At 35.3% G+C, this 25759-nt stretch overlaps 1 protein-coding gene across 5 annotated transcripts in view; it reads left to right on the plus strand.

Moving 5' to 3' along the window:
* DIAPH2 (diaphanous related formin 2) overlaps positions 1-25759 on the plus strand; it is a 995484-nt gene that overhangs the window by 454713 nt on the left and 515012 nt on the right. For all 5 annotated transcript variants that reach the window (XM_045470691.1, XM_045470696.1, XM_045470695.1 and 2 more), the window contains 2 exons: positions 1002-1103; positions 17191-17430. In XM_045470691.1, coding sequence (XP_045326647.1) covers positions 1002-1103; positions 17191-17430 — 342 coding nt within the window. The remainder of the gene's footprint in view (positions 1-1001; positions 1104-17190; positions 17431-25759) is intronic.

Below are 25759 nucleotides of genomic sequence, written 5' to 3' on the forward strand. Positions count from 1 at the left end.
CTTACCAGAGAACACCAGTGTATCCCTTCAACAAACACGTACCTTGTTGTAAGCATCCAATCAAGTTTCAGTGTTTTGAAATAGTTTATTTAAATTGCTCTTTCTAGCTTACTGATTGCTTTGGTGGTGGGCCCAATCCCTGGAGCTGACTTTTCTGCCATTTTGTGTCAACCCTACTTTCTTAAATCTTATTTTCCTGCTTTTATTCCTTGCCTGTCTTTTGAAATCCTATACAAGTCCCCAAAATGTTGGTTGCATGCTAATATAATGATAATAAGAATTATACCATAGATCAAGATAAACTAGGTTGAGAGGAATTAATCAATTTTGATTCTCTTAGGCATCTAACTTGAACATATATCAGACTCCATCACTTTTGCTTAATTCTCCATTAAAATGGTAATGTATTATGTATGTAAATACTGGTGTAGATAATGGGAGATTTTTTTACAGGCTTGGTGTACCTTTTTTTAAATTTTTTTAACGTTTATTTATTTTTGAGACAGAGAGAGACAGAGCATGAACGGGGAAGGGTCAGAGAGAGGGAGACACAGAATCTGAAACAGGCTCCAGGCTCTGAGCTGTCAGCACAGAGCCGACGCGGGGCTCGAACTCATGGACCTTGAGATCATGACCTGAGCCGAAGTCGGCTGCTTAACCGACTGAGCCACCCAAGCGCCCCTTGGTGTGCTTTATAAGGTTAAAGATTATTCCAAATTTTGCCAATTATGAAGAGTACGGTTGACTTCTGTTATTATTGTACATGCATTAATTCAGCATAGTATTTTTCTGTTTTCCATATGAATTGACTAATAGAAAATAAAGCTCAAAAAGTATGCTATATATTTAAGGCATGGTATGTTAGTCAATTTTTCAATGTCATTTATTTCCATTTGATCTTAGCAAAAAATAAATTTACTTTCCTAATCACTTTTAGAGTTGTTGATGCAAATTTACTAGCCCTGATAATATTAAGTTTTTATACTTTTCTTTTGTTTTAGAACCTTGTAAAACATCTTCCTGAGCAGAAAGTACTCTGTGAATTAGCACAGCTGAGGAATGAGTATCATGACCTCAGTGAGCCTGAACAGTTTGGAGTTGTGGTATGTATCTAGCATAAGGGCCCACAAACTCAACTGGGGTGTAACACTTGTCAGAAATAATGAAAAGGACATTTCAATTGTTGATTTTTTTCAAACTATACAACTACATAATTTAATATAACATTGGCTGTCAGAAAAAAATATTATTTATCATGGTATTGAAACATAAAGAAATTTCTATTTCTATTTTACAGAATACTTCAAGATATCTCCTGGGAGCTCTTCCATACTAGTGCTGATATTTAATTCTATTAATATATGAAAAGTAGTATATATTATTGTATTGGCTATTTTTTTCTTTTATTTAGACCTTGATGTTAGAGTTTGCCCCCCTTCCAAATTTAGGCTAAATGAAAGAGTAGTAACTAGATAAATAACAATATTCTAAAAACTTTTTTTGTGGCATGAACTGTGTCAGAGAAAGCACAGAATTTTCAGATTTCCTCTGGAGTGTTATTAATTAAGTGAAAGCTTTAAATACACTGTTTTGGGAAGAAAATTCTCATAAAAATATTGTGCTTTAATATGTTTAAATTATTATTGGAATGAGTTGTTTCCTCACCCCCTCTTCATTTTAAGGGGTACAAAGGATGACTATATATAAATTATGTATTAAAGAATATAGTTACATGTTTTAGTCATTCCCCAAACCTGGTATTGAAATAATGGGCAAAGCAAAAATGGGAAAGAGGAGATGGTGATTTATTTAATTTCTTGGAGGAAAAGCTATTTTTAACTTCCATATTCAATACAAGTTGGTTTACTTTATGGAGAAGCAGCTGTATTATGTATTATGGCTCCCTGACAATTTCCCATATGAATACTAAGACTCAAAATTAACATTGGAACTAGTAGTCAAATACTTTCCTTCATCAAATATTTTATTACCTTTTTAATAGTAATATATTTTAATTGATATGATTTGGTACTTTGCAATTTAAAACTCTTGATTAAAGTAAAAATGTGATAGGGCAGAGAGCATTCCTTTTGAACATGTGCAATAAATTCTTGCCCACATTTAGAGCTTATTAATTCTCAGATATGGCATTGCAAATACTGCTGTGGGAAGATTCTGTCAAATCCCTGAAAATAAAATCAGGAGTATATATTTGGGATGAGATAGACCTAAGGTAAAGTACCTGAGGAAGATATTTTTCTCTTTTTTGAATTATGCAAATTATTCCAGTTGAACTGGCTAGATATTACTGATTAAATCACAGAGCTTTAGTGCAATATTAAATAATAAAATTTTCTAGACCAAAGTCCACATTGGAAACCTAAGGTGCTTGAATTCATAGTATAATTGAAGCAGAGCTATATACTATCTGAGAATTCAGCTGTGCCATGATGGTTATGAGTTTTACAGTAGGTCCACTAAACAGTTTTTCTGAGGCCATTTTTTTTTCCCGAATGCAGTTTATCTTGGAAGATGTATTAGTTTTTCAAGCAAGTCCTTCAAGAGGAATATCCTTGGTGCCACACTGAGGAAATTAAGTTTGGGGACATAAAAAGCAATATACCTTCTGAATTAAAAGCAAAATAGAAAATGGAAGAGATTTCTTGTTTATGCACATAACCATAAATAATTCCAGGGCTGTGTACATGAAGTAACCTGGTATATTTAACTCTCCCATCCTTAGTTACATGCGTGTAGGGAGAAGAAAGTCAAGGACATTACAAAGTAATTAATGCCACATAAATTACCCAAGGTAGTATCCATCAGGATTTGCCAAATAAAGTTTAGATAATCTCCTATCTAGGAAAATATTTTTGAAATAATGATAGGCCTTAGTCTTTTGAGCACCAGCTATTATTGTTGCCATTATTGTTTATAGAAACAGAATGTATTGGGATGCTTAGAATATCTTGTATACAATAGGCAGTAAATATTTATTGAATTGAATTATATGATGATTATTGAACTCAAGTATGAGGCCGAGATTAAAAAGAGCATATTTTAAGTCTGTAAAAGCAAAAATTATGTTAAAACATATTTCTCCAAGTCATGCTAAAACTAAATTAACTTCTTTGTGAATACACCCAAATACTTTTTAATCCTCAAAATATATTGACAGCCTACATTTAGGAAAGCTTCTCAAGTGTAGAATCATCTGCACTAATGGGAGAGTCTCCAAACTGGTTGTCTTGCTTCTCTGCTAATTCCCCCATCAACAATTAGTGTAGTCTACTTAAAATCTATATCCGACATGTGATTTCTGTGTCCAAAACTTTCAGTGTCTCCCAGAATTTACAGAATAAAAACTGAGCTCCTTAGTATTCTCATTCTGCTCATAACTCTGTCTTTATATCCTGTTCTCTTTGGTGAACTGAGTGAATTGGTGTCTTTATGACGTTTTAGCTTTTACCGCAGCAGGACTCTCACTGCCATTTCAGCAGTTATTTTACTTGTTCCTATTCAGTGACCTTTCATGTTTCTATAGTGGCTATATCATATCTTACCTGCTCTTCTTAAGTCTTCTAACCTCCCCCTACTCTTTCTTTTCACTTACTACCAACCGTCTAATCTTTTACACACCAGAGTAAAAGGAAAGCACTTAGGCTTCAGAACCTCCAATATCTCTTCTTCCTATGAAGCTATCTCTAGCCATATCTTTTATTAACATATTGTCTGTCAAACCTCAGAAAAAGGGATAGCTTATTATTATTACTAATTTGTTGTTGCTCTTCTTATTTGCAGAAACAATGCATTAAGGAGCTACTGTGTCTGATACTATGTTAAGCATTTTTATATTCACCATCTTATGTATTATTTGTATCTATGAAGTTTGCACTTTTATTAGCTCCATATTATGAATGAGGAAACCCAGGTGAAGGAAGGCTAGGGACTTTGTCCCAAGGTTACATAGCAAGTACTAGATGCATAATTCAAACCCAGGCAGTCTGATATAGACAGTGCTTTTATTCATTTTTATTTTAAAATTTTATTTATTTTTATATAGATATATTTTTATTTGAATTTTAGTTACTTAAAATACAGTGTGATATTAGTTTCAGGAGTAGAATTCAGTGATTCATCACTTACAACACCCAGTGCTCCTCCCAACAAGTGCCCTCCTTACTACCCATCTAGCCCATCTCCAACCCACCTCCCTCCCATCAACCCTCAGTTTGTTCCATATCATAAGAGTCTCTTGTGGTTTGTTTCCTTCTCTTTTCTCCCCCGACCCACTTTCCATATGTGCATTTGTTTTGTTTCTAAAATTCCACATATGAGTGAAATCATATGGTATTTGTCTTTCTCTGACTTATTTTGCTTAGAATAATACATTCTAGCTCCATCCGTGTCATTGCAAATGTCAAGATTTCATTTGTTTTGATGGCTGAATGATATTTCACTGTATATATTTATTTTATTGAAGAATAGTTGACATACAATATTGTATTAGTTTCAGGTGTACAAGATAGTGCTTCAATATTTATATAAGTTACAAAATGGTCACCACAGTAAGTCTAGTTACCATCTCTCACTATGCCAAATTGTTACAATATTATTGACTATATTCCTTATGCTGTATATTACTTCCCAATGTCTTATTTATTTCATAACTGGAAGATTGTACCTTTTAATCCCCTTCAGCTATTTCATTTATCCCTCCACCACCCTCCCCTCTGGCAAGTACCAGTTTGTATTCTATATATTTGAGTCTGTTATTGTTTTGTTTTTTGTTGTTGTTGTTGTTGTTCATTTGTGGCTTTGTTTTCTTAGAATCCATGTATAAGTGAAATCACACAGGATTTCATTTAATATAACATTTCATTTCGTTCATACTTATTTCATTTAGTATAACATCCTCAAGGCACATCCATGTTGTTGCAAATGACAGGATTTCAGAGTAATATTACATTACATACGTAACACACATCACCACCACCACCACCACACCTTTATCTATTAATTCACTGATGTACATTTAGGTTCCTTCCATATCCTGGATATTATAAATACTGCTGTGATGAACATAAGGGTGCATATCTTTTCAAATTGGTGTTTTTGTTTCCTCCTGATAAAGTGTGCTTTTAACTGCTATACTGTTCTATTGTGTGTGTGTGTGTGTGTGTGTGTGTGTGAGAGAGAGAGAGAGAGAGAGAGACAGAGAGAGAGAGATGCTCTACTATATGCTAATTTACTTGTCTGTGTTTTGAGCATTATTGTCTCTTGCCTGCTTTAGAGTTCTGTTTTTATTATATCTTCAGTTTGTCATTCTGCAGTTTGACTTCCTCTTCAGAAAAAATAAAACTTAAGTCCCTCACTTCCTAAAACTAAATAAACTTATAGCTGGATAGATGAATGAGTGAAAATCATTTCTTGACCCTGAGATCCCTGATAGCTGCTGCTCTGTCTCCATTTCCTATCATCTGTTTTTTTTTTCAAAGATTAGTTTCCTTTTCCTCTACTTCATTGCTTCTCATGTACTATTCAACAAACAACAATCAGAATTCTGCCTTGAACAATGCGTTGAAAATTAACTAAGAGAGGTCATTAATTACCTCCTAATTGAATCTAGAATATACATCTGATCTACTCTTCATCTGTGTCATTACCACCTTAGCCCCAAGCCAGCATCATCATTCTCTTTAACAGTTATGATATACTTTTAGCTTCTTGTCCCCACTCATGCTTTTGCCTTTCTCCAAGTTAATCTCAGTGCAGCTCTCAAATGTGGCATTTCTAGAGTTTTTTGTATTGCATCATATAATTTATCTGATTAAACCATCAGTGCTGTTGTGTGGCACTAAGGCTACAATATAAACTCCTCACCAGGATTTACCACCTCTCTCACTTTTATCTCCTGTTGCTTGGCTTCTTGCTCATGTTCCCTCAGCCACACTGTATTTTATTTTTCACTTTTTTGAATTTACCATGCTCTTTCCTGCCTCTAGCAGGAGATTACACATGCTGCCTCCTCTTACACTCACTTGCTGCCTGCCTCTTTCCTGCTTATTCTTCCAGTCTCGGCTTAAAGTTCATTTTACCAGTGATGCCTTCACTTACCTATCAGTCAAAATTCAGTCTTCCTATTAAAATCCCTCAGAGCGCTATTTTTCCTTTATCTTTCTAGAAGTTATCATGGTTTGTAGTTATTTGTAAGGTTGTTTATTTAACATCTGTAAATCCCCGCTAGATTGCAACTTTTTCAAGTGCATGCATCATGCTGATTTTATTCACATAGTATACACTTAACATATATTTGCTGAATGTATTAACTCGAATGCAAAATCAAGCAAACTCAAGCGGGCTCTTTTTAGTCCTGATTCCGTATCCATATGGTACTGGGTAACATGGAAGGATTTAACCTCCTTATTGAAAACTTTTCTTTATTTACCTTCTCTAACAATAAATACTCTTTCCTGATTTCATCCCTATGACCACTGCCAGTGCCCTGTGGAGTTTCCATTATCATATAATTTCTTGGATAAAAAAAAAAAAAAAACCAAATCTCATCAGTTAGGAATAATCATATGTTAGAAGTGAGATCATTCCTGTAAGATTCATTAAAATCACCATCATCAAAAAACAATCAAATTGGCAAACCTGGGGAAAAACACGGCTTTGACTTTTTGAAAGAAATAAATTTATCTGAGACAGTGACTGGGCTGCTAAGCTTTCTCTAAACTTTTTGGGTCTTTTTAGCAGCCACATCTTTGGGCTTGCTTGTATTCATATTTAAATTTTTTTTTCAACGTTTATTTATTTTTGGGACAGAGAGAGACAGAGCATGAACGGGGGAGGGGCAGAGAGAGAGGGAGACACAGAATCGGAAACAGGCTCCAGGCTCTGAGCCATCAGCCCAGAGCCCGACGCGGGGCTCGAACTCACGGACCGCGAGATCCTGACCTGGCTGAAGTCGGACGCTTAACCGACTGCGCCACCCAGGCGCCCCGCTTGTATTCATATTTAATAAGCTAAGAAGAAACAAATAAAAGGGGAAACAGAAAAAAAGAAACTAATAATAAAATTCACTGACCTTTTCCTCTGTATAGAGGCAGACCACCTGGTAAGAGGGATGTTCTAGTCCCCACACCTATGATCAATAATTCTTTTCTTTACTGGGGGTAGATTGTCTGCATAGCTTCCCACTGATTTGTCCTCCAACCTGCCTCCCACAGAACTGAATTTGGTACATTGTTGTAATTATGTGCTGTACTTTTACTGGGGGAAAAACATATATCTTTGAAAGCTTTGCCAGTTAGAACCCCAGCAGGAGCTTTTAGATTCTTTAGAAAGTGTATGCAGCTCAGCTGTTCTCAAACCTCAGAGCTGTGGAAATTCCCACTTGTTTTGCAGTGAGGATGGAGACCTATACTGTGTGTCTATTAAACTAACACATCTTCTGAAAAAGAAGACAATAATTAGTTCTTTTAGTAATCACTACTTTGTTTTTCTGAGTTCAAAATTACCCATATTTTTTTTCAATTAAAAACATTCTAAAGCTGTAATCTAACAAAAATGTTGGCTAGCCTTGTGCATCAAAACATTTATAAGAAAAACACAGATTATGTGATATTGCTGGCAGTACATTTATCTTTTTTTTTGTTTACACAAATACATAAAGGTGTAAGGAGTAGATTTATACCTATAGCTGGAAGTACAACTATGAAGTAAGTGTGCTTTTTAATTTTTTAAAGCCTCATAAGAGCTTATGAGCTCTATTGAAGTTAGCTTAACCAGGTGAAAAGGAAATTTTTAAAGGCTTTTTTTTCTCTCTCAAATATCATCAAAGGCAATTAATTTTGATGGAAAAGTGTAGCTCTTCTATTCCATTAATGCTAAGCCATTATTCAAGTTTGCATATTGATTGGAAAAAAAAAAACATTTTTATTTCATCTGCTTTCATTCAGTGTGTTCACTGTTTTCATATGTAATGTCCTGATTGTTTCTATTTTCATTCTTTTTGTAAATATGAATGCTAGCTCTTACTTTTTGAGGTGTATTAATTTTTTTTTCAACGTTTATTTATTTTTGGGACAGAGAGAGACAGAGCATGAACGGGGGAGGGGCAGAGAGAGAGGGAGACACAGAATCGGAAACAGGCTCCAGGCTCTGAGCCATCAGCCCAGAGCCTGACGCGGGGCTCGAACTCACGGACCGCGAGATCGTGACCTGGCTGAAGTCGGACGCTTAACCGACTGCGCCACCCAGGCGCCCCGAGGTGTATTAATTTTATTGAAGGAAAAAGCTGGCTTAATAACTTTGAGATCAAGACAAAGAATACTTGCCACAACTCATTCTCAAATCCATGTGTTCATATTCTTGTTCATTTCATTGACTTCTCATAATAGCTCGTTTTGTGGCAGGATTGCTTACTTACATCGGATTTTGCAAAAATAAATAAATAAATAAATAAAATAAAATAAAAAGTAAAATAAAACAACCTGAAAACTGAACATTCAGATTAGGTCTATGAATGTCAGTCAATTTTGCTATTGGTTTCTTTTCATTAAATTTTAAAAATCAGAAGTTAACTCTTTTCCTCCCTCTGTATATCAGTAATCTCTAATACAACAGCATAGCACGACAGTCATTTTGATGGCCATTCTTGGCCTCAAACAGTTGTTTTCAGAAGGATGTTTTGAAATGGTCTCAAACTCTTGAGTTTACAGTGTCTTTTGGGGTGGACATTGTTACTATGTTTTGTTTCAGACTAAAGAATAGTAGATGTTTTTTGATGCATAATTTCCATCTATCACTATCTTGGGGAAAGTGTTCTCTATCAGTATATCATTGTTTTTTGATATAGAGTTAGTATTTTTTAATTTTTTATTTGGCGTATAGTTAACATGTCATATTAGTTTCAGGTGTGCGATGTAGTGATTTGGCAGCTCTTTTATATTATGCGACATTAGATTTTTCCAAAGCCTGATGTTATAGACTATGGTTCTTATCTCTCCTTACATCTAATATAGAAACATTTGCCATTGGCTTCATGTAGTAGGTACACTTGTATTGATTATTTTGTCTGGTCTAGGTATAAAACATACTGCAGAAAGTACAGTAATAAGCAGGAGAGATCCTGTTCTTGAGGACATTGTTGGCTAAAAGAAGACAAGAAAATTGCTTCATAGAGAATCACAGATGTCCTTGCTGTATTTCCATACATTGAGGCAGAGTTCTGCTCAGTCATTGAATCTAGATTTCACACCTTTGATAAGCAGTTCTGTCTGCTGTTTAACTTAATATACCCTTCTTTAATTTGACTTCATTATTATAACCTTCATTATAGTTACAGATACAGATTATTCTGTATATGCTATGTGTGGTGAGTCCTAATAGTATTTAACTATTTGTGAAAAACACATTGTAACAAAGTATATTTGTTACAAATATATATGATAGGTCTAATGAATTCTTAATATTATATTTTGAAGAGACTACAAGATCAATTATGTTTGCATGTGATGGTCATTGAAGGTGTGTTTCTTAACAGTGCAAAAAGAAAGATAAATAACCTTAAAGGTGGGCAACATGTGGGAGCAGGAGCAGCATGTGGTTATCTCCTCCTCCTTCACACATGACTTTTACATTTGTGCCTTTTTTCTTTCTCTTTGGATTCTTTTTGATTTTTCTAGTGTTTATTTATTTTTGAGAGAGAGAAAAAGAGAGAGACAGAGAGAAAAAGAGCCAGCAGTGGAGGGGCAGAGAGAGAGGGAGACACAGAATCCGAAGCAGGCTCTAGGCTCTGAGCTGTCAGCACAGAGCCAGACGTGGGACTTGAACCCACGAACTGTGAGGTCGTGACCTGAGCCAAAGTTGGACGCTTAACCATTTGAGCATTTAGGCACCCCTCTCTCTGGATTTCTACAGTAGTTTGGCAGTAGATTGATATTCACCATCTGCCTAGGTGGCGGAGTGTGTGAAATTTAAATCATATAAACAAAACTATCTCTTGAGTCTTTGGGGAAATAACCCACTTGTAGCTGCTCTCACTAAAGCTGTCAGTGCATTGTTTTAAATATAGCACAGATCAGCTAAAGGAATGGTAGTTGCTTGATGTGATTTGATAGACAAGTACCTCATAACAAAATAAATCCCCTATATAATACAACACCATGGTCAACATCCCACAGTACTTCAAGGAATGCATTATAAAACAAAGAATGTCGACTAAAATGCTGCCAGGGATCACAACTGAACACAAACATGCATTTCAGTCGAGTTTGTGTTTTTAGTTATATCACTTAGGTGCACTTAAGTGCCTTTTTGAGACATGAGCCTTTTAATAGTTGTATCTGTGGCTGGGGATGTTGCTCTGCGCTTCCTATTATTTCTAAGCTTAGTTATCCAACATATTCCCTTATATACCCAGATCCTATAATAGAGATTCAACTCTTGTCTATCAGTGTACCCTGGTCTGATTGTAAAAATTAACACTTCTGATTACAGAAAATTCTGTTCATATGATCAATGAATACTGATTCGTGGCCACTGTAAAGAGATTAATATAGCATTGCCTCCTCCATGGTCTCCCGATTTTACATTAACACATTTTCAATGATAACATTTATAATAGTAAATATATATTATGCATTAAAACTGGCTGAAGGGAGCACAACACAATATTTACAGTGTGTTCAATAGATAGTGAATGCCGTTTCTCACCAAGCCCTGAAAATACATTCCTTAATTGTGAATGAGAGAAACTTTCCCTCAGGTTTGGTAGAACAATCCATGGCCATGGTTTCTTTTTGGGTATTTCTGAAAATGAAGAAAGAGGATAATAACAACAATAGCTATTGTTTTACTTTGTGTCAGCTACTATGAGAGGAGAGTTACACATAGCATCTTATTTAAGTCTGACTGCAACTTGCATGGGTTATTTAAGGAATGAATTTTACTAATGGGGAAATGAAGTCTAACAAACATTAGGTAACTTATACTAGGTCATAAATTAGAAAGTAGTAGAACTGTAGTTCAAGTCCAGGTCTGTGTAACTCAAAATCCCTATTTCTTTCACTGCAACTTGCATTATAAGTCTGCAGAATGCAGGGAATGGTTTCTCTCACTCTCTGAGAATTAGGGGAAAATTTCTGTCAGATCTACTCTTCAAAATATTTATACAGGGCTCTGCATTTGGGCCCCGTATCAGATTGAGCCTGGGCAGTATTGTTGGGATGTCCCATATGGTAGCAAATTACTTTATGTGGGAGGTAGGATACCCTCCTCTTTACCCATATAACTCTATTGTGATACATTTTAATCCTCTCCCTAATCCAGCACTTTGCTGATTTCGGAGTTCCTATTTATATGAATGAATTCATTCACTCTTTTTATAGTTATTGTCCTAAGCCATCTGTCATATTTATCACCTTCTATGTCCTAACCTATGTTGTAGATGGTAAGTGAATGAGGAAATTTTGTCAAATCCAAGGGCAACTCTGACCTCTTGCAACGTGCAACCTCTTCCCAAATCAGGGTGACTGATGATGGGTTATATCCAGTAAGAACAGTTCAACAAAGCTAATTCCCTAGCATTTCTGTTTGATATCTTACCTGGAGAACTATTGTGGGGACAGTGAAATATTATTATTATCTGTTAAGTTTGTTCAGTAGACAATCTGGCTGTCCTACTTGCGAGATCTGAAAAATGGCTAGGCAGTTAAGAACTACTTTTAAATATTTAAATGTCTAATATATGCAAGACCCTGAGCTAGGTGCTACACAAGGTGCAGTCTTTGACTCTTCTCTCTATGTACTCACCTTATCAACAACCTTGCTTCCTATAGCATCTGTTTGGATAACTCCCCAAATCTGCCAACTCTAACATTTACTTCCTCCTAAACTTAAAGGCTGAATTTCCAAAAGCTACCAGATATAATAATAATACCTAAAACTCAAAATGTCAACAAAGCAGTATTAGTTTCCAATTATACAGGTGTCATTTTACCATTTATATTAGGATCTGTAGGACAGGGAAAGGCTGGAGGGATCAGAGAGCACATTTAAATAGTCTATTTTAATAATTCAACAATGAAGTACATAAAACTTAAGCTTGAATGACGAAAACGGAAAATAAGAGACAATTATAAGAAACTACTCAAGTTAAAATCTAGTCAAAGAATGATATTAAATTACATTATGTTTACTACAATGTGATGATCATCCCAAAATTTGGAAGCTTAGTAATGGAAAGCTAGTAGTGTCTTTGTTAGTAGTAAGATATACTATTTGATGTCTGAGAGGATAGTGAACCAAGTTCACTTAGATATCTATATCTATATCTATCTATCTATCTATATATATATATATATAGTACCATATATATATATATATATATATATATATATGTATATACACACACATATACGGTACCTTAGATATATATATATATATATATATATATATATATATATATATATGGTAACAGCCAAGTGATATTTTTATTTGTGGATTAGCACCCTTTACTCCACCTTTCCACAAGTCTAGAAGCAGAGTGAAATATAAGGAAGTAATTTTTATGGATCATTTATTTGGCTCCTATCTAATTATCAAAAGAAGACTGATCCAGGAATTTTCCATGCCTCATAGATGAAGAAACTGAAGAGTGGAGAAATTAGGTAGATTAGTTTCACAGGGTGAGAAAATGTGAAAGTTTCTAGATTCTATCTTTAACTGAATTTGCTACTAAGATGCACCTTACCTGCACCAAACACTGCCTCAATCCCTGATTAGCTTGCTGTAGTATAGGCAGCAGAAGATCAGGGGAAACACTTTCATCTGAAACAAAGCAAAAGACCAAACATTAAACTACAGCAAACCAGCATCTCCTTCTGCCTTCATTAATGCCAACCGTGTTCTACCTCACAACAGACTTAAAACCTTGGAGTCATCTTTGACTATCTTCTCTTATAACTAATGCTAAATCCTATTGCTTCTTCCTTAATTCCATCTCTCATATCCATTGCTTCTTTCCCCTTCCTACTGTCAACATTGTAGCTCACTACCTGTTTCTTAGGCCATTTTGAAGAGAGAGTACTAATGCTCTCTCTGTTACTAACCTCTCCTTCAACCAATCATACATACTGTTCCCAATGTGATTTCAAGAGGCATTGTGGTGTAATAGTTGAGAGTTTGGGTTATGTGACCTGAATGCCTGAGTTCAAATCTCCAGCTCTTTAACATACAACTTGACTTTGCACAAATCACTGAGTATTTCTGTGCCTCACTTTCCTAATCTAGTGCTAATAACTTTTCCTAGGATCGTTTTGAGACCAAATCAGTTAAAACATATTTATAATACATATGCAGAAAAATGTCTGGCACAAGGCACTTAACACATGTTAATCACTGTTATTGCTACTATTATTATGAAATTGCACTTTTGGTCACATTATTTCAGTTAGAGGTGGTACTAAAAAATTAAATATTAATCGGGGCGCCTGGGTGGCGCAGTCGGTTGAGCGTCCGACTTCAGCCAGGTCACGATCTCGCGGTCCGTGAGTTCGAGCCCCGCGTCGGGCTCTGGGCTGATGGCTCAGAGCCTGGAGCCTGTTTCCGATTCTGTGTCTCCCTCTCTCTCTGCCCCTCCCCCATTCATGCTCTGTCTCTCTCTGTCCCAAAAATAAATAAACGTTGAAAAAAAAAATTAAAAAAAAAAAATTAAATATTAAAAAAATGATTGAATCCATGTTCTCTTGATTTGTAGACCAAAAACTGAAATATAAACCCTGGAAAGGATAAACATATGAATGAAGACAAGTAGTAGTAGAACTGAAATAAAATTAAAAACCCATGTAAGCCTAAGGTTTAAATCACTGGTTGATCTGGGACCAATGCCACCCTGTGAGCTGGGTTCCTATAAGCCCTACAAAGCATGGCCAAAGGGCATGTACATAATGACTAGCACCTGATCACAGTAGCTCTAGGGCATTTTTAACCATCAGAGAGACTGAAAAACTACTTCCTAAATATATAAAATGATAGAAACGTGTGTGTGCAAATGCTTGTCAGTTACCAAAGAAAGGAAAGGAAAAATAAAGTGGGGAGGGATTTAGAGAGAGTAGTGGAGGCATAAAGAAAGGCAGAAAGTCATAGAAACTTAGGTTCCCACACAAACGTACACCAAGAGATTTGTGCATTCATGGTGATGGAGACTTTGATATGGTTAGCTTCCGATTTCATGGCCTTTACATGGACTCATTGGGTACTTTGGTCCACATTTTGCCCCTAGGTATGTACCTCATATATTCCTAAGTATAAATCTTTTCTCATACCATTGTTTCTACACCCTTTTGGCTCCAGTTTTTGCACTCACTCTCACTCTCTCTTTTTCTCTTTCTCTCTCTCTCTGTCTCTTTTTTTCTATCCATTTGTGTCACCTCTACTGTGAAGTTTTCATTAAACATTGTAGTCCTAAGAGATTAAGTCAGAAAACTCTCTAGCGCTTAATTTCTGTTTACCCATCTAGAATCATATGCTAGTTCTATCACTAACTATAGTTATCAAGTGACTGTGTTATGAGTTGTAAGCTATAATGGAAACTTCTGATTTGGTAGTATGTCTTATATTTACCATGTGAGTGCTGAAGAAACTGTAGGATGGTTTGTATAATATTACCCTGGTCACATAAAAAAAAAAAGAACTATTGATAAGTAATAAGATCTACATAAATATAGTAACAGGTGGATATTCCCCACATACTTTTATAAGTCTACCTATAAAAAGCATGAGAGCATATAATGGGGTAAGAAGAAGGCCAAGTTAATCTTTGGGGACACATATACCCATGGTTAATGGGCAAGTTCATTTCAAAAGGCAACCAACAGAATGCAAAAAGATATTTGCAAATGACATATCAGACAAAGGGCTAGTATCCAAAATCTATAAAGAACTCACCAAACTCCACACCCAAAAAACAAATAATACAGTGAAGAAATGGGCAGAAAATATGAATAGACACTTCTCTAAAGAAGACATCCAGATGGCCAACAGGCACATGAAAACATGCTCAACGTCACTCCTCATCAGGGTAATACAAATCAAAACCACACACAGATATCCCTTCACACCAGTCAGAATGGCTAAAATGAACAAATCAGGAAACTATAGATGCTGGCGAGGATGTGGAGAAACGGGAACTGTCTTGCACTGTTGGTGGCAATGCAAACTGGTGCAGCCACTCTGGAAAACAGTGTGGAGGTTCCTTAAAAAATTAAAAATACATCTACCCTATGACCCAGCAATAGCACTGCTAGGAATTTACCCAAGAGATACAAGAGTGCTGCTGCATAGGGGCACTTGTACCTCAATGTTTATTGCAGCACTTTCAACAATAGCCAAATTATGGAAAGAGCCTAAATGTCCATCAACTGATGAATGTATAAAGAAGTTGTGGTTTATATACACAATGGAATACTACTTGGCAATGAGAAAGAATGAATTGTGGCCTTTTGTAGCAACGTAGATAGAACTGGAGATTGTTATGCTAAGTGAAATAAGTCATACAGAGAAAGACAGATACCATATGTTTTCACTCTTATGTGGATCCTGTGAAACTTAGCAAAAGACCGTGGGGGAGGGGAAGGAAAAAAAAGAGAGGGAGGGAGCCAAACCACAAGAGACTCTTAAAAACTGAGAACAAACTGAGGGTTGATGGGGGGTGAGAGGGAGGGGAAAGTGAGTGATGGGCACTGAGGAGGGCACCTGTTGGGATGAGCACTGGGTGTTGTATGGAAGCCAATTTGACAATAAATTTCATATTTAAATGTTTTTAAATTAAAAAAAAGAAAAATTATGAACTATGCCTTGCTTCCATATTAAAGTAGATATGATCTATTCAACAGCTCATTTGCTTCTTTGGAAGGGTACTTTGTGGCTTAAGGACTTTTATGTTGTCAAATTCTTTTTATCTTATCTACAAGATATCTCAGTGCCTACTCTGTGCCTAACATTTATATTCAAGAAACTAAACTATATGTGCCAAAAATAAATATAATTAGAACTTTTAATAATTTCTTTTCATTGTTGGTGTGCTTGTGTTGTTCATATGTGTCTATCCTCATCTCCACCTCTGTCTCAGAATTTATTTGGTGAATGAAAGCTATTAAAATGATGTGGAGCTATAGGAAATTAACGACCAAAAGAAATTATTATCATAGGAGCTATACCAAAGGGAATAGAGAACATGCACGATAACTATGAAATAAGTAATTAAAACCTAAGTTGACCTGTTTTGAAGAAAACCATTATGGAATTTTTGAATAATGTACATAAAAGTAAGTTGATGTGATTTTACCATAACCTAATTATATAGCATGAACATTTTTTCAAGTAGAAGAAATTCTTTAGAGCATATATAAATATTTAATATATTTGGTGAATAGAAATCATAGGTTTAAAATTATTAAATGTTCAATCAGACCTAGTCTTCTGATTTCAAACAGCATAGTAATAGATAATTTCTTGGGAAACGTGGTTCACTTACATTTTCTGTCATCATGCACGTCTTTTATCTGTGGCCACACTATTCACTCAAGCTCAATTTCATGTTTGTAAATTTTCATAGTTCACCTCAGGGACAAATTTTTGGCAGTTTAAATGCTATTGATGACTTATGATTATGGAATTAACAAACAGCAAATGTTTAGCTTCAATAATATTTTCTTACTGTTATAAGGATGATTTGTTTAAAACTGAACAACTAACTTTTTAAAATTTTTATTACAATATTCCTTTGGTGGGGCACCTGGGTGGCTCAGTCGGTTAAGCGTCCGACTTCGGCTCAGGTCATGATCTCACAGTCCGTGAGTTCGTGCCCTGCATCAGGCTCTGTGCTGACAGCTCGGAGCCTGGAGCCTGCTTCAGATTCTGTGTCTCCCTCTCTCTCTGACTCTCCCCTTTTCATGCTCTGTCTCTCTCTGTCTCAAAAATAAATAAACATTAAAAAAATTAAAAATAAATAAAATATTCCTTTGGAATTTCTAAAACAAACCAAAACAATGTTTTTTAAGACCCAGAGAAAATTCATTTTATGCAGAAATTTTACAGTACAGTCTATAAAGTTATCTCTATTGGAGAGTGAAATAACAGGCTTTATATATATGTTCTTATAGAGCATTTCTTATCTTACAGATGAGCTCAGTGAAAATGTTGCGGCCTCGTCTCAATAGCATTCTATTCAAGCTCACGTTTGAAGAACATGTAAACAACATCAAACCAAGCATCATAGCAGTAACTCTTGCCTGTGAAGAACTGAAGAAAAGTGAAAGCTTTAACAAACTTTTAGAGTTAGTTCTTTTGGTTGGAAACTACATGAACTCAGGCTCGAGAAATGCCCAGTCTTTGGGTTTTAAGATCAACTTCCTTTGTAAGGTAAGATAACATTTAAAGGTAAGATACAATATTAATTTCATCTGTGAGAAGGGTCACTCTAAATAGAAAGGTACACAAGCCAAAAAAAAAAAGTACGCTTTAAAAGAGTGAATGTTGGGGCGCCTGGGTGGCTTGGTCGGTTAAGCGTCGGACTTCGGCTCAGGTCATGATCTCACGGTCCGTGAGTTCAAGCCCCGCGTCGGGCTCTGTGCTGACAGCTCAGAGCCTGGAGCCTGTTTCAGATTCTGTGTCTCCCTCTCTCTCTGCCCCTCCCCTGTTCATGCTCTGTCTCTCTCTGTCTCAAAAATAAATAAACGTTAAAAAAAATTTAAAAAAATAAATAAATAAAAATAAAAAAGTGAATGTTATGGTAAGTGAATTATATTTCAATTAAAACATATATATATATATATATATATATATATATATATATATATATAATTTTAGTGCAGTAAAGTCTCAAAGATATTGCATATACTTTTGTAGTATAGTACTAAACTTTCTCATCAGATCTTACTGGAGTTTGTAAGTAAAAAAAAAATTTGCTTTTTATAAAGTAGTTGCAATCTTGTATTTCATTCCCCTTGTACTTATTTTATGTCTCTCCAAAAGGTATTTGAGGAGCTAAATGTAATGAGGTAAATAGCCGGAAACTTCTTTTTAAGTATGCTTTGCTTATTCTAGTCTAAGCCAACAAAACTCTTTATTGTTGAACAGTGTTGTGTTAGTTAAGTTTATATTAGGTGTAGTGCATTAACTAAAACTTGAAAGAAAATCAAGTGGCAATCATCTTATTGTTTTGATCAATAATAATGATTGACCAAGTCATTTCATGGTATTATTTTTGAGATTTTAATTCTTGTGAGAAGTACAGAAATAGAGAAACCCAGAGGTGATTGTATATGCTCATTTCTAGGCTAAAGTGAACCACTTTATTCAAGAGAAAGATCTGTCTGTTACAAAGAGAAAGATGAATAGACTCTGAGGTAAAGACCTGTGAGAAAGCTAGAGAGAAAAATAAATCTGAAAACAAGCAATCCCTCTTTCACATCTCACCATGCTTCCACTTTGTTTTCTTCTCACATCTTAAAACACTGCAGAACTTTAGTTAGTTCTTGATGTAGCTTATAACAAGAATCCCGAATGTAAGAGTGGATATAAATTTCTTTTCTATTCATGCATTAGATAGATGTATATGAAATATACGTGGAACAGCATTTTAATAAGTATCAAAAGTGATTTGCTTCTGGTAGTTCTAACTCAGATAGGCAAAGAATAACATTTGTAGTAATAGGATATATAGTGGAATTGTATATGTTTACTCGTGATTTATTTTTGAAGGGTGTGAGGAAAGAGGGCCAGAAAGATAGGAAAGATCATCTGGATTGCTAGACCTGGTAAAAAAAAAAAAAAAAAAAAAAAAGTTACTCCCTCTTCTTGTGATATTAGGGGACATTTGAAATTATTTGATAATCATAGAATAAGGCAATGCTTGTAATAAATGGAATAAGTCATAGCCAGATTTGTAGGATAAATCTAAACATTTAATACATTTTCATTCTTTGCATACCATATACTCAGTACTAATAAAGTCATCTCTTACGAAGATGCTACTTGTTTTGGGTATATGCTATATGCATAGTGAGTGAATCTTGAAGGTGTTTTTGGTGAATGATTATAAAAAATATTATAAATTAAAAGAAAAGGTCAATGGAAATTTATATTGTATGCCTATTTCACCTTTGATTCATACAAAGAAGACATTTAAAACAAACTCTCCTTATTTGAATAAATATGTACCTTTTTAAAAGTGTCTTAATTTCACACTATTGCAATTAATTACATGAAGTGATTTTTTGAAGCAAGAATGAGCAAATCATTTATACACCAGAACAAAAGATTATATTCATCTCACAGAAGGATTTTATAGTTACATCTTATATTTCAGAGAAAAGCTTCTTCCTGTCATCTACCAGTCAAATAAAAGTTCTTCCATACAGCACTGATCTGACATCTATCACTAGAGGTATGCTCAAAGGATTCAGCACAAAGATTTTTGCCAACTTCAAATAAAATGAAAATAATCTTGTGGGAAATACTATCATGTAGTAATAGATGTTCTAAAAGAGAAGTGAATGTTTTAAAATGCCCCCTTCCCCCACCCTCCACTTTTCAGTAGGATTTTATCTTCAGGGAAATACTTGTCATTGAGAAAGAGAAATATCATATATATGCATGATATTCCCCTAATGTCTAAGATTAAAAGGATGCTCCTGGAATACAAAGGGTTTTGAGTATGTAAATGTCTAAAATGGCATAAATTTACCGAAGTACATAGAAATAGTTAGCTTAGGTTTGTAATCTGTTCAAACGTGAATTAACTACTGATGTATGATTAGCTAGAATTGCTGTTAAAGTCCAGTTATAAACAATTACTGGTTGATTTTTCTTATTTTTTTTCCTTAAAGAATCATAGAGGGAACTTCCTTTGTAGAGTGATGATAATGCCTTAAAAACTGATACCATTTACCCACCTAAATTACTCTAATGATAATTTCCTTTCTCAGTGAATTTAAAACTATAATCTGCTCTTCACAAGAAGCTATAGAGTATGTTAAAATATTCACTTACTTAAAAAGGAGCTATGGTATAAGCAGTTAAGTTTATCAGATGTATTTTGTGGTAAAATAATATTAAAAATTCAGATGGTCACAGTTGGCTTCTGTAATATTTGGGAAGAAAAGGAAAACAGATGTGTTAACCTAAATGTCAAATATAACTACATGGTATCATTAGTATAAGTACTACCCTCACCACAAAATGCTTTGTTAATTTGCAGCAGTGAATTATCACTTTGTGAGTCACTAAACCAGGGTTCTGAACTGTAATAAAAGTCATTTCCATGCATATAAGTTCCCAATGTTAGCTTGGCCCCTGCTTGCCTGTTGATTACTAAAATTTTAACCAAAAGCGATGGTGCACTTCAGGGTCATTTATTTATGTTTTCAGTAATATACAATAATATACATAATCTGCATAAGAACAAAACATTTGAGAGGTGCCTGGGTGGCTCAGTCAATTAATCAATCCTCTGACTCCTGATTTCGGCTCAGGTCATGATCTCATGGTTCATGAGTTTGAGCCCCGCATCTGGCTCTGTGCTAGCAGTGTGGAGCCTGCTTGGGATTCTCTCTCACCTCTCTCTCTGACCCTCCCTCCCTCTTCCTCTCTCTCTCTTTCCCTCTCTCTCTCTCTCAAAATAAATAAATCAACATTTTAAAATAAGAACAAAATATTTAAAAATACTTAGCACTCCCCATGCACTAAACTTTGTGTGTATATCAGATAAGGATCTTTGTTTGCAAGCAAGAGAAAGTGATTCTGCCTGATTTAAGGGAGGCGGGGAGAAGGAATTTCTCGGGAAGATATGAGATAGTTCAGTCAGAAGCTGAGGAAATGCTGAATAACTTGGCCTTTAAAAGAGCAGCAACTATGGCAGCTTTGAGAATACAGAGAGCAGTAACAAATGGAAAGTATTTTCAGGAAATTGTCTTTGGGCCTATTAACTCCAACCATTTTCCTTCTTTCCCTGAGTTTGATTCAAGTTCTTATTATAAAGACTGACTGACCTAGTGTGGATTAATTACAAGAATACTCCTTGTCCAAGGGAAAGTAAAGAACCTTGTTTAACAGAACTACCAAGACTACCTGCAATGGAAGAGTGGTCATGTCCTAAAGGACGCTGTTAATTAAAGATAGGGACACCGAAGATTAGGGGCAGATGAAGGGATATCAGGCAGACCCAAACAAAGGCAAAATGAAAGAGATCATTAGTACACCAGAGGGATACAAACAATACAGAAGACACACAGAAATCTCAAGAAGCTAGTGGTACAGTTAAATAGCCGGGAAATATACTACATACAGAGTATTGTGATAGCCAGATTATATCACAAGGTACACTGTCAATGAATATGAAGATTAATGGCCATTGAGATTGATAGGACTTCAGAGAGGGAGGAATTTTTAGTGATGGGGTGAGGATGAACAGTACTATAAAATGGAACAGAAGGATCTTGAAGGATAGATAGAATTATGTTATATAAGGGAAGAAGCCATAACCTTACAAGATGGGAGAAAGCTGGACTCAGAAATTTTGCTTTAGCTTCCATTTTGCCCATTACTAAGTAAGCCAGATTTTCATGGCTGAGTCAGTTACTCTTTATGAAACCCAGTTAGTCAACTATAAATGAGGAAATGCAGTGACCCTTGTTTATTTTGTTATATAGGGTTTTTTTAGGGTCAAATAAAATGATTTTTGTAAGAGTTCTTTGAAAAATTATAATGTTAAATGGTAGTAGTTCTTTTATGAGATTATTTATTTATTTTAAGAAGGAGAGAGAGACCGATCATGAGTGGGGTGGGGCAGAGAGAGAGGGAGAGAGAGCATCCCAAGCAGGATCCCGGCTGTCAACAGAGAAACCATTGCAGGGCTAGAACTCACGAACCATGGCATCATGACCTGAGCAGAAACCAAGTCAGACACTTAACCCATTGAGCCACCCAGGCTCCTCAGTAGTAGTTCTTTTTAATGATGATAGATAACTAGGTATAATCATTGTACATTTGAAGATGAATTAGAAAACCACACTGTCTGGAATATTGGGTATATGTTGGACACAAATGATAACATTAGTAGGCCGATAGTGAGAAGATTTTGAGTTATTTGTATACTAGTTTAGATAACCTGCCTTCATAACTTTTTAAAAAATCATTCACAATTCATTTCATAACTTAAGAAATCCACAGACCTTTCTTTTTCTGCCTTGAGTTAATATCCCCTTCATCCATACTAGTCTCACCCATACTAGTCACCCATTTCTAGTCATTCTAGTTGGACAGAGAGACATAATAAATCATGATACAGTAGGATGATGTGCTTTTGTACAGATTTGAAATAAATTATACAAAGAACCTGAAGAAAATATTTACGTTTACTGTAGAAAAATTTTATATACATTTTATTTTTAGTCATTAGCATTAAGATGATAAGGTAGTTTTTTATGTGTTCCTTTTCCTAAGATTCATCATTTCTATAAAGTATGTATAACATATAAAAGCCTTATTTTCTAGAGACTTTCACATGGTATTAGTGACAGAATATTGTAGGTATTACCCCAAGTACACAAAGAAAAGTCTACAACTCCCCCATAGAAGGTATAAGGAAAGTAAAAGAGGTTCAGTTTTAATTAAAAATAGATTACTTAGGGGCGCCTGGGTGGCGCAGTCGGTTAAGCGGCCGACTTCAGCCAGGTCACGATCTCGCGGTCCGTGAGTTCGAGCCCCGCGTCGGGCTCTGGGCTGATGGCTCAGAGCCTGGAGCCTGTTTCCGATTCTGTGTCTCCCTCTCTCTCTGCCCCTCCCCCGTTCATGCTCTGTCTCTCTCTGTCCCCAAAATAAATAAACGTTGAAAAAAAAAATTAAAAAAAAAAAAAAATTTGTTTTAAAAATAGATTACTTATCATAAAATATGATTTGAAAGGAAAATTACTACGTCCATGGAAGCAAAATGTGGAATATATAGTCCAAGAAAAATCTACACACACACATACACACTCACAAAAAAAAAAAAAAATCAAGGAAAAAAGTCCTAAGTACTCTAAGAATTTCACATTTTATCATTCTTAGCTGAAATGAGGTGGATTGTTTCCATATAAATTTATAATATTAACATAAGAAGGTGACTAGTCTTCAGTCTGCAGATAAGAAAACACACTCAGAGAAGGGAAATACTTTGGTTTGTGTATTGGTCAGCTCTGGCATCCATAACAGAATACCACAGGATGGGTGGTTTAAACAACAGAACTTAATTTTCTCACAGTTTTGGAGACAGGAAGTCCAAGATCAAGGTGCTGGCCTGGTTGGTGTCTGGTGAGACATCTTTTCCTGGCTTGCAGATAGCTACCTTCTTGCAGTGTCATCAAATAGCCTTTCCTCTGTGCCCCACATAGAGACAGAGAGAAAGAGTTATATGTAAGTGATGAATCACTAAAGTCTATTCCTGAAATTATTATTACACTGTATGTTAACTAAGTTGGATTTAAATTAAAAAATAGTTGAGAAAGTGCAGGAGAGCTCTGGTATCACCTCCTCTTCTTATAAGGACACTAATCCTATCAGATTAGACCCCACCCTTTTGACTTTATTTAACCTTAATTACCTCCTTAAAGGTCTTATCTCCAAATATAGTCAAATTGGGGGTTAGTGCTAAAACATGTGGATTACTCAGGATTGGGACAGTCCCAGGCAACTCAGGATAGTGGGTGGTCACTTAAGTTATGAAAATAAAGGTAGGGTCCTAGCCTCCTAATAATGTTCCACTTTTTCTCTTTTTTAAACATGTAACTGAAACAGCTTGTCTTTTGCATTTTTATAGTGTCTTTCACTCCTCTTCTTCATCTAGTTTTTGCTCTTTATTCTTTTCTGGTTCCCATTGCACACTTTGAACACATTACTAGAGAATTGTTTATACTTTAATTATTTGATTTCTCATTCTCTTTCAAGACCCAGAACTTATGGAATTTGGATGTATATTTTATTCTACATTAAATCCCCAGGGTCTATTTTATATGAAGCCATCAGTAAATTACTCTTGAATGAAAGCCAAGAAATTTGATTCAATAAAGGGTTTGTTGTCAGTGTTTGGCATAAACATTAACTTTTTTTTTTTTTTAATTAGAGAATTTAGTTCCTCACAGATGTAAAGGTTATATTGTTTACCAGCCAAACTACTGAATATGTAATTGTCATACTGCTGTGGTTTATTTGTAAAAACATAAAAAAATATTGTTTGCTATAATTATAAACCAGCAATTCTACCTTCAAATATAAGTCAATAAATAAATATGGGAATTAATTTATAACCAAAGATATTTTAGAAAACAACCACTGTAGGATATACTGAAAGGCACCCCACCGAAGTTCAATAAATCCTAGTCAGTATTCCACATATTTGGTTGCCTGTGTGTTACAGTTTATAAAGTGCTTTTCTTATGATTCAAGGGGGTGAAATATTATTAACCCATTTGCAAATTAGGAAACTAAAGCCTATTGAAGTAATGCAATTTTTCCAATTTGAAAAAGCTAATAAGTATCCAAGTTGAGTCTTAAATCTGTTTTCTATGTCCCAAAACTTGCAAGCATACTGTCTCTCACTGCACTGTAACAGAATGTTTGGTTATACATGGCTCATTTCAAGGAAACATTACAGAACAATTCTGCCACTTATGGAATTCTAAAAATGGAGAAAATGACATGTAGATTTTCTTGATTCTCTAGTAGCATGTAAAATGAGGAATCTCTTTTCTTATTCAAATTGAATTAGAAGTAATTGCAGGCATATTAATAGAAAATTTCTCTTCCTGGGGTGCCTGGGTGACTCAGTGAGTTAAGCGTCTTACTTCAGCTCAGGTCATGATCTCAGTTTGTGAGTTCTAGCCCTGCATCGCAAGCTCCGTGTCAGGCTCTATGCTGACAGCTCAGAGCCTAGAGCCTGCTTCAGATTCTGTGTCTCCCTCTCTCTCGCTGACCCTCTCCTGTTCATGTTCTGTCTCAAAAATCAACAAACATTAAAAAAAAATAATAAAAAAATGAAAGAAGAAAATTTCTCTTCCTCTAATAGATTTTAATGTATCCAGGCATTAGAGGCTATATATTTGTAATAAAATAGCATTTAATAATCTGCATAATTATAGAGCTATCATTTGGTTTTGTATGTATAAGTTCTCAGAACCTATCAGTTTTGTGTAGGCAAGGTTGGCTGCTGTTCTCAAGATTTTACAAATGAGAATCTTCTCTCCAGGAAGATAACTTACCCAGAATCACTCAGTGTCAGAGGCAGAGTTAGAATCCGACTTTTCCTGGGACTCAAATTATGTCAGTGGCTCAAGCTACTTTTAGAATTTGATGGTCTCTTTTGCTTCACTGAAATATGCTTTTTCCTATAAGAGAGTGTTTAGCATTACTCGAATTTAGGGAAGTTGTGGTTGATAGTTGGCTGAGAAGAAAATTGCTTTGAAGGATGTAATTTGTATTAGAAAATTCCATGTAAGGGAAGATTAGACTCTCTATCAAGTACAGGGTTGGATGGAATGTTTGATCTTCTTCCCAAACTTTCCATTTCCTCCCTGTGGGTCCTTTAAAATTTCCTTCCTGTGGGACTATTTGTAGGAAAGAGTTTTCAGTTGGTGATCTCCCTGAGTCACTAGTTGTAATCAGTGACATAGATCCAAATGTACAGCAAAATACAGAGGAGCTCATTTATGTTACT

Source organism: Leopardus geoffroyi, chromosome X (genome assembly GCF_018350155.1).
Source record: "Leopardus geoffroyi isolate Oge1 chromosome X, O.geoffroyi_Oge1_pat1.0, whole genome shotgun sequence".
In the NCBI taxonomy this organism is placed as follows: domain Eukaryota; kingdom Metazoa; phylum Chordata; class Mammalia; order Carnivora; family Felidae; genus Leopardus; species Leopardus geoffroyi.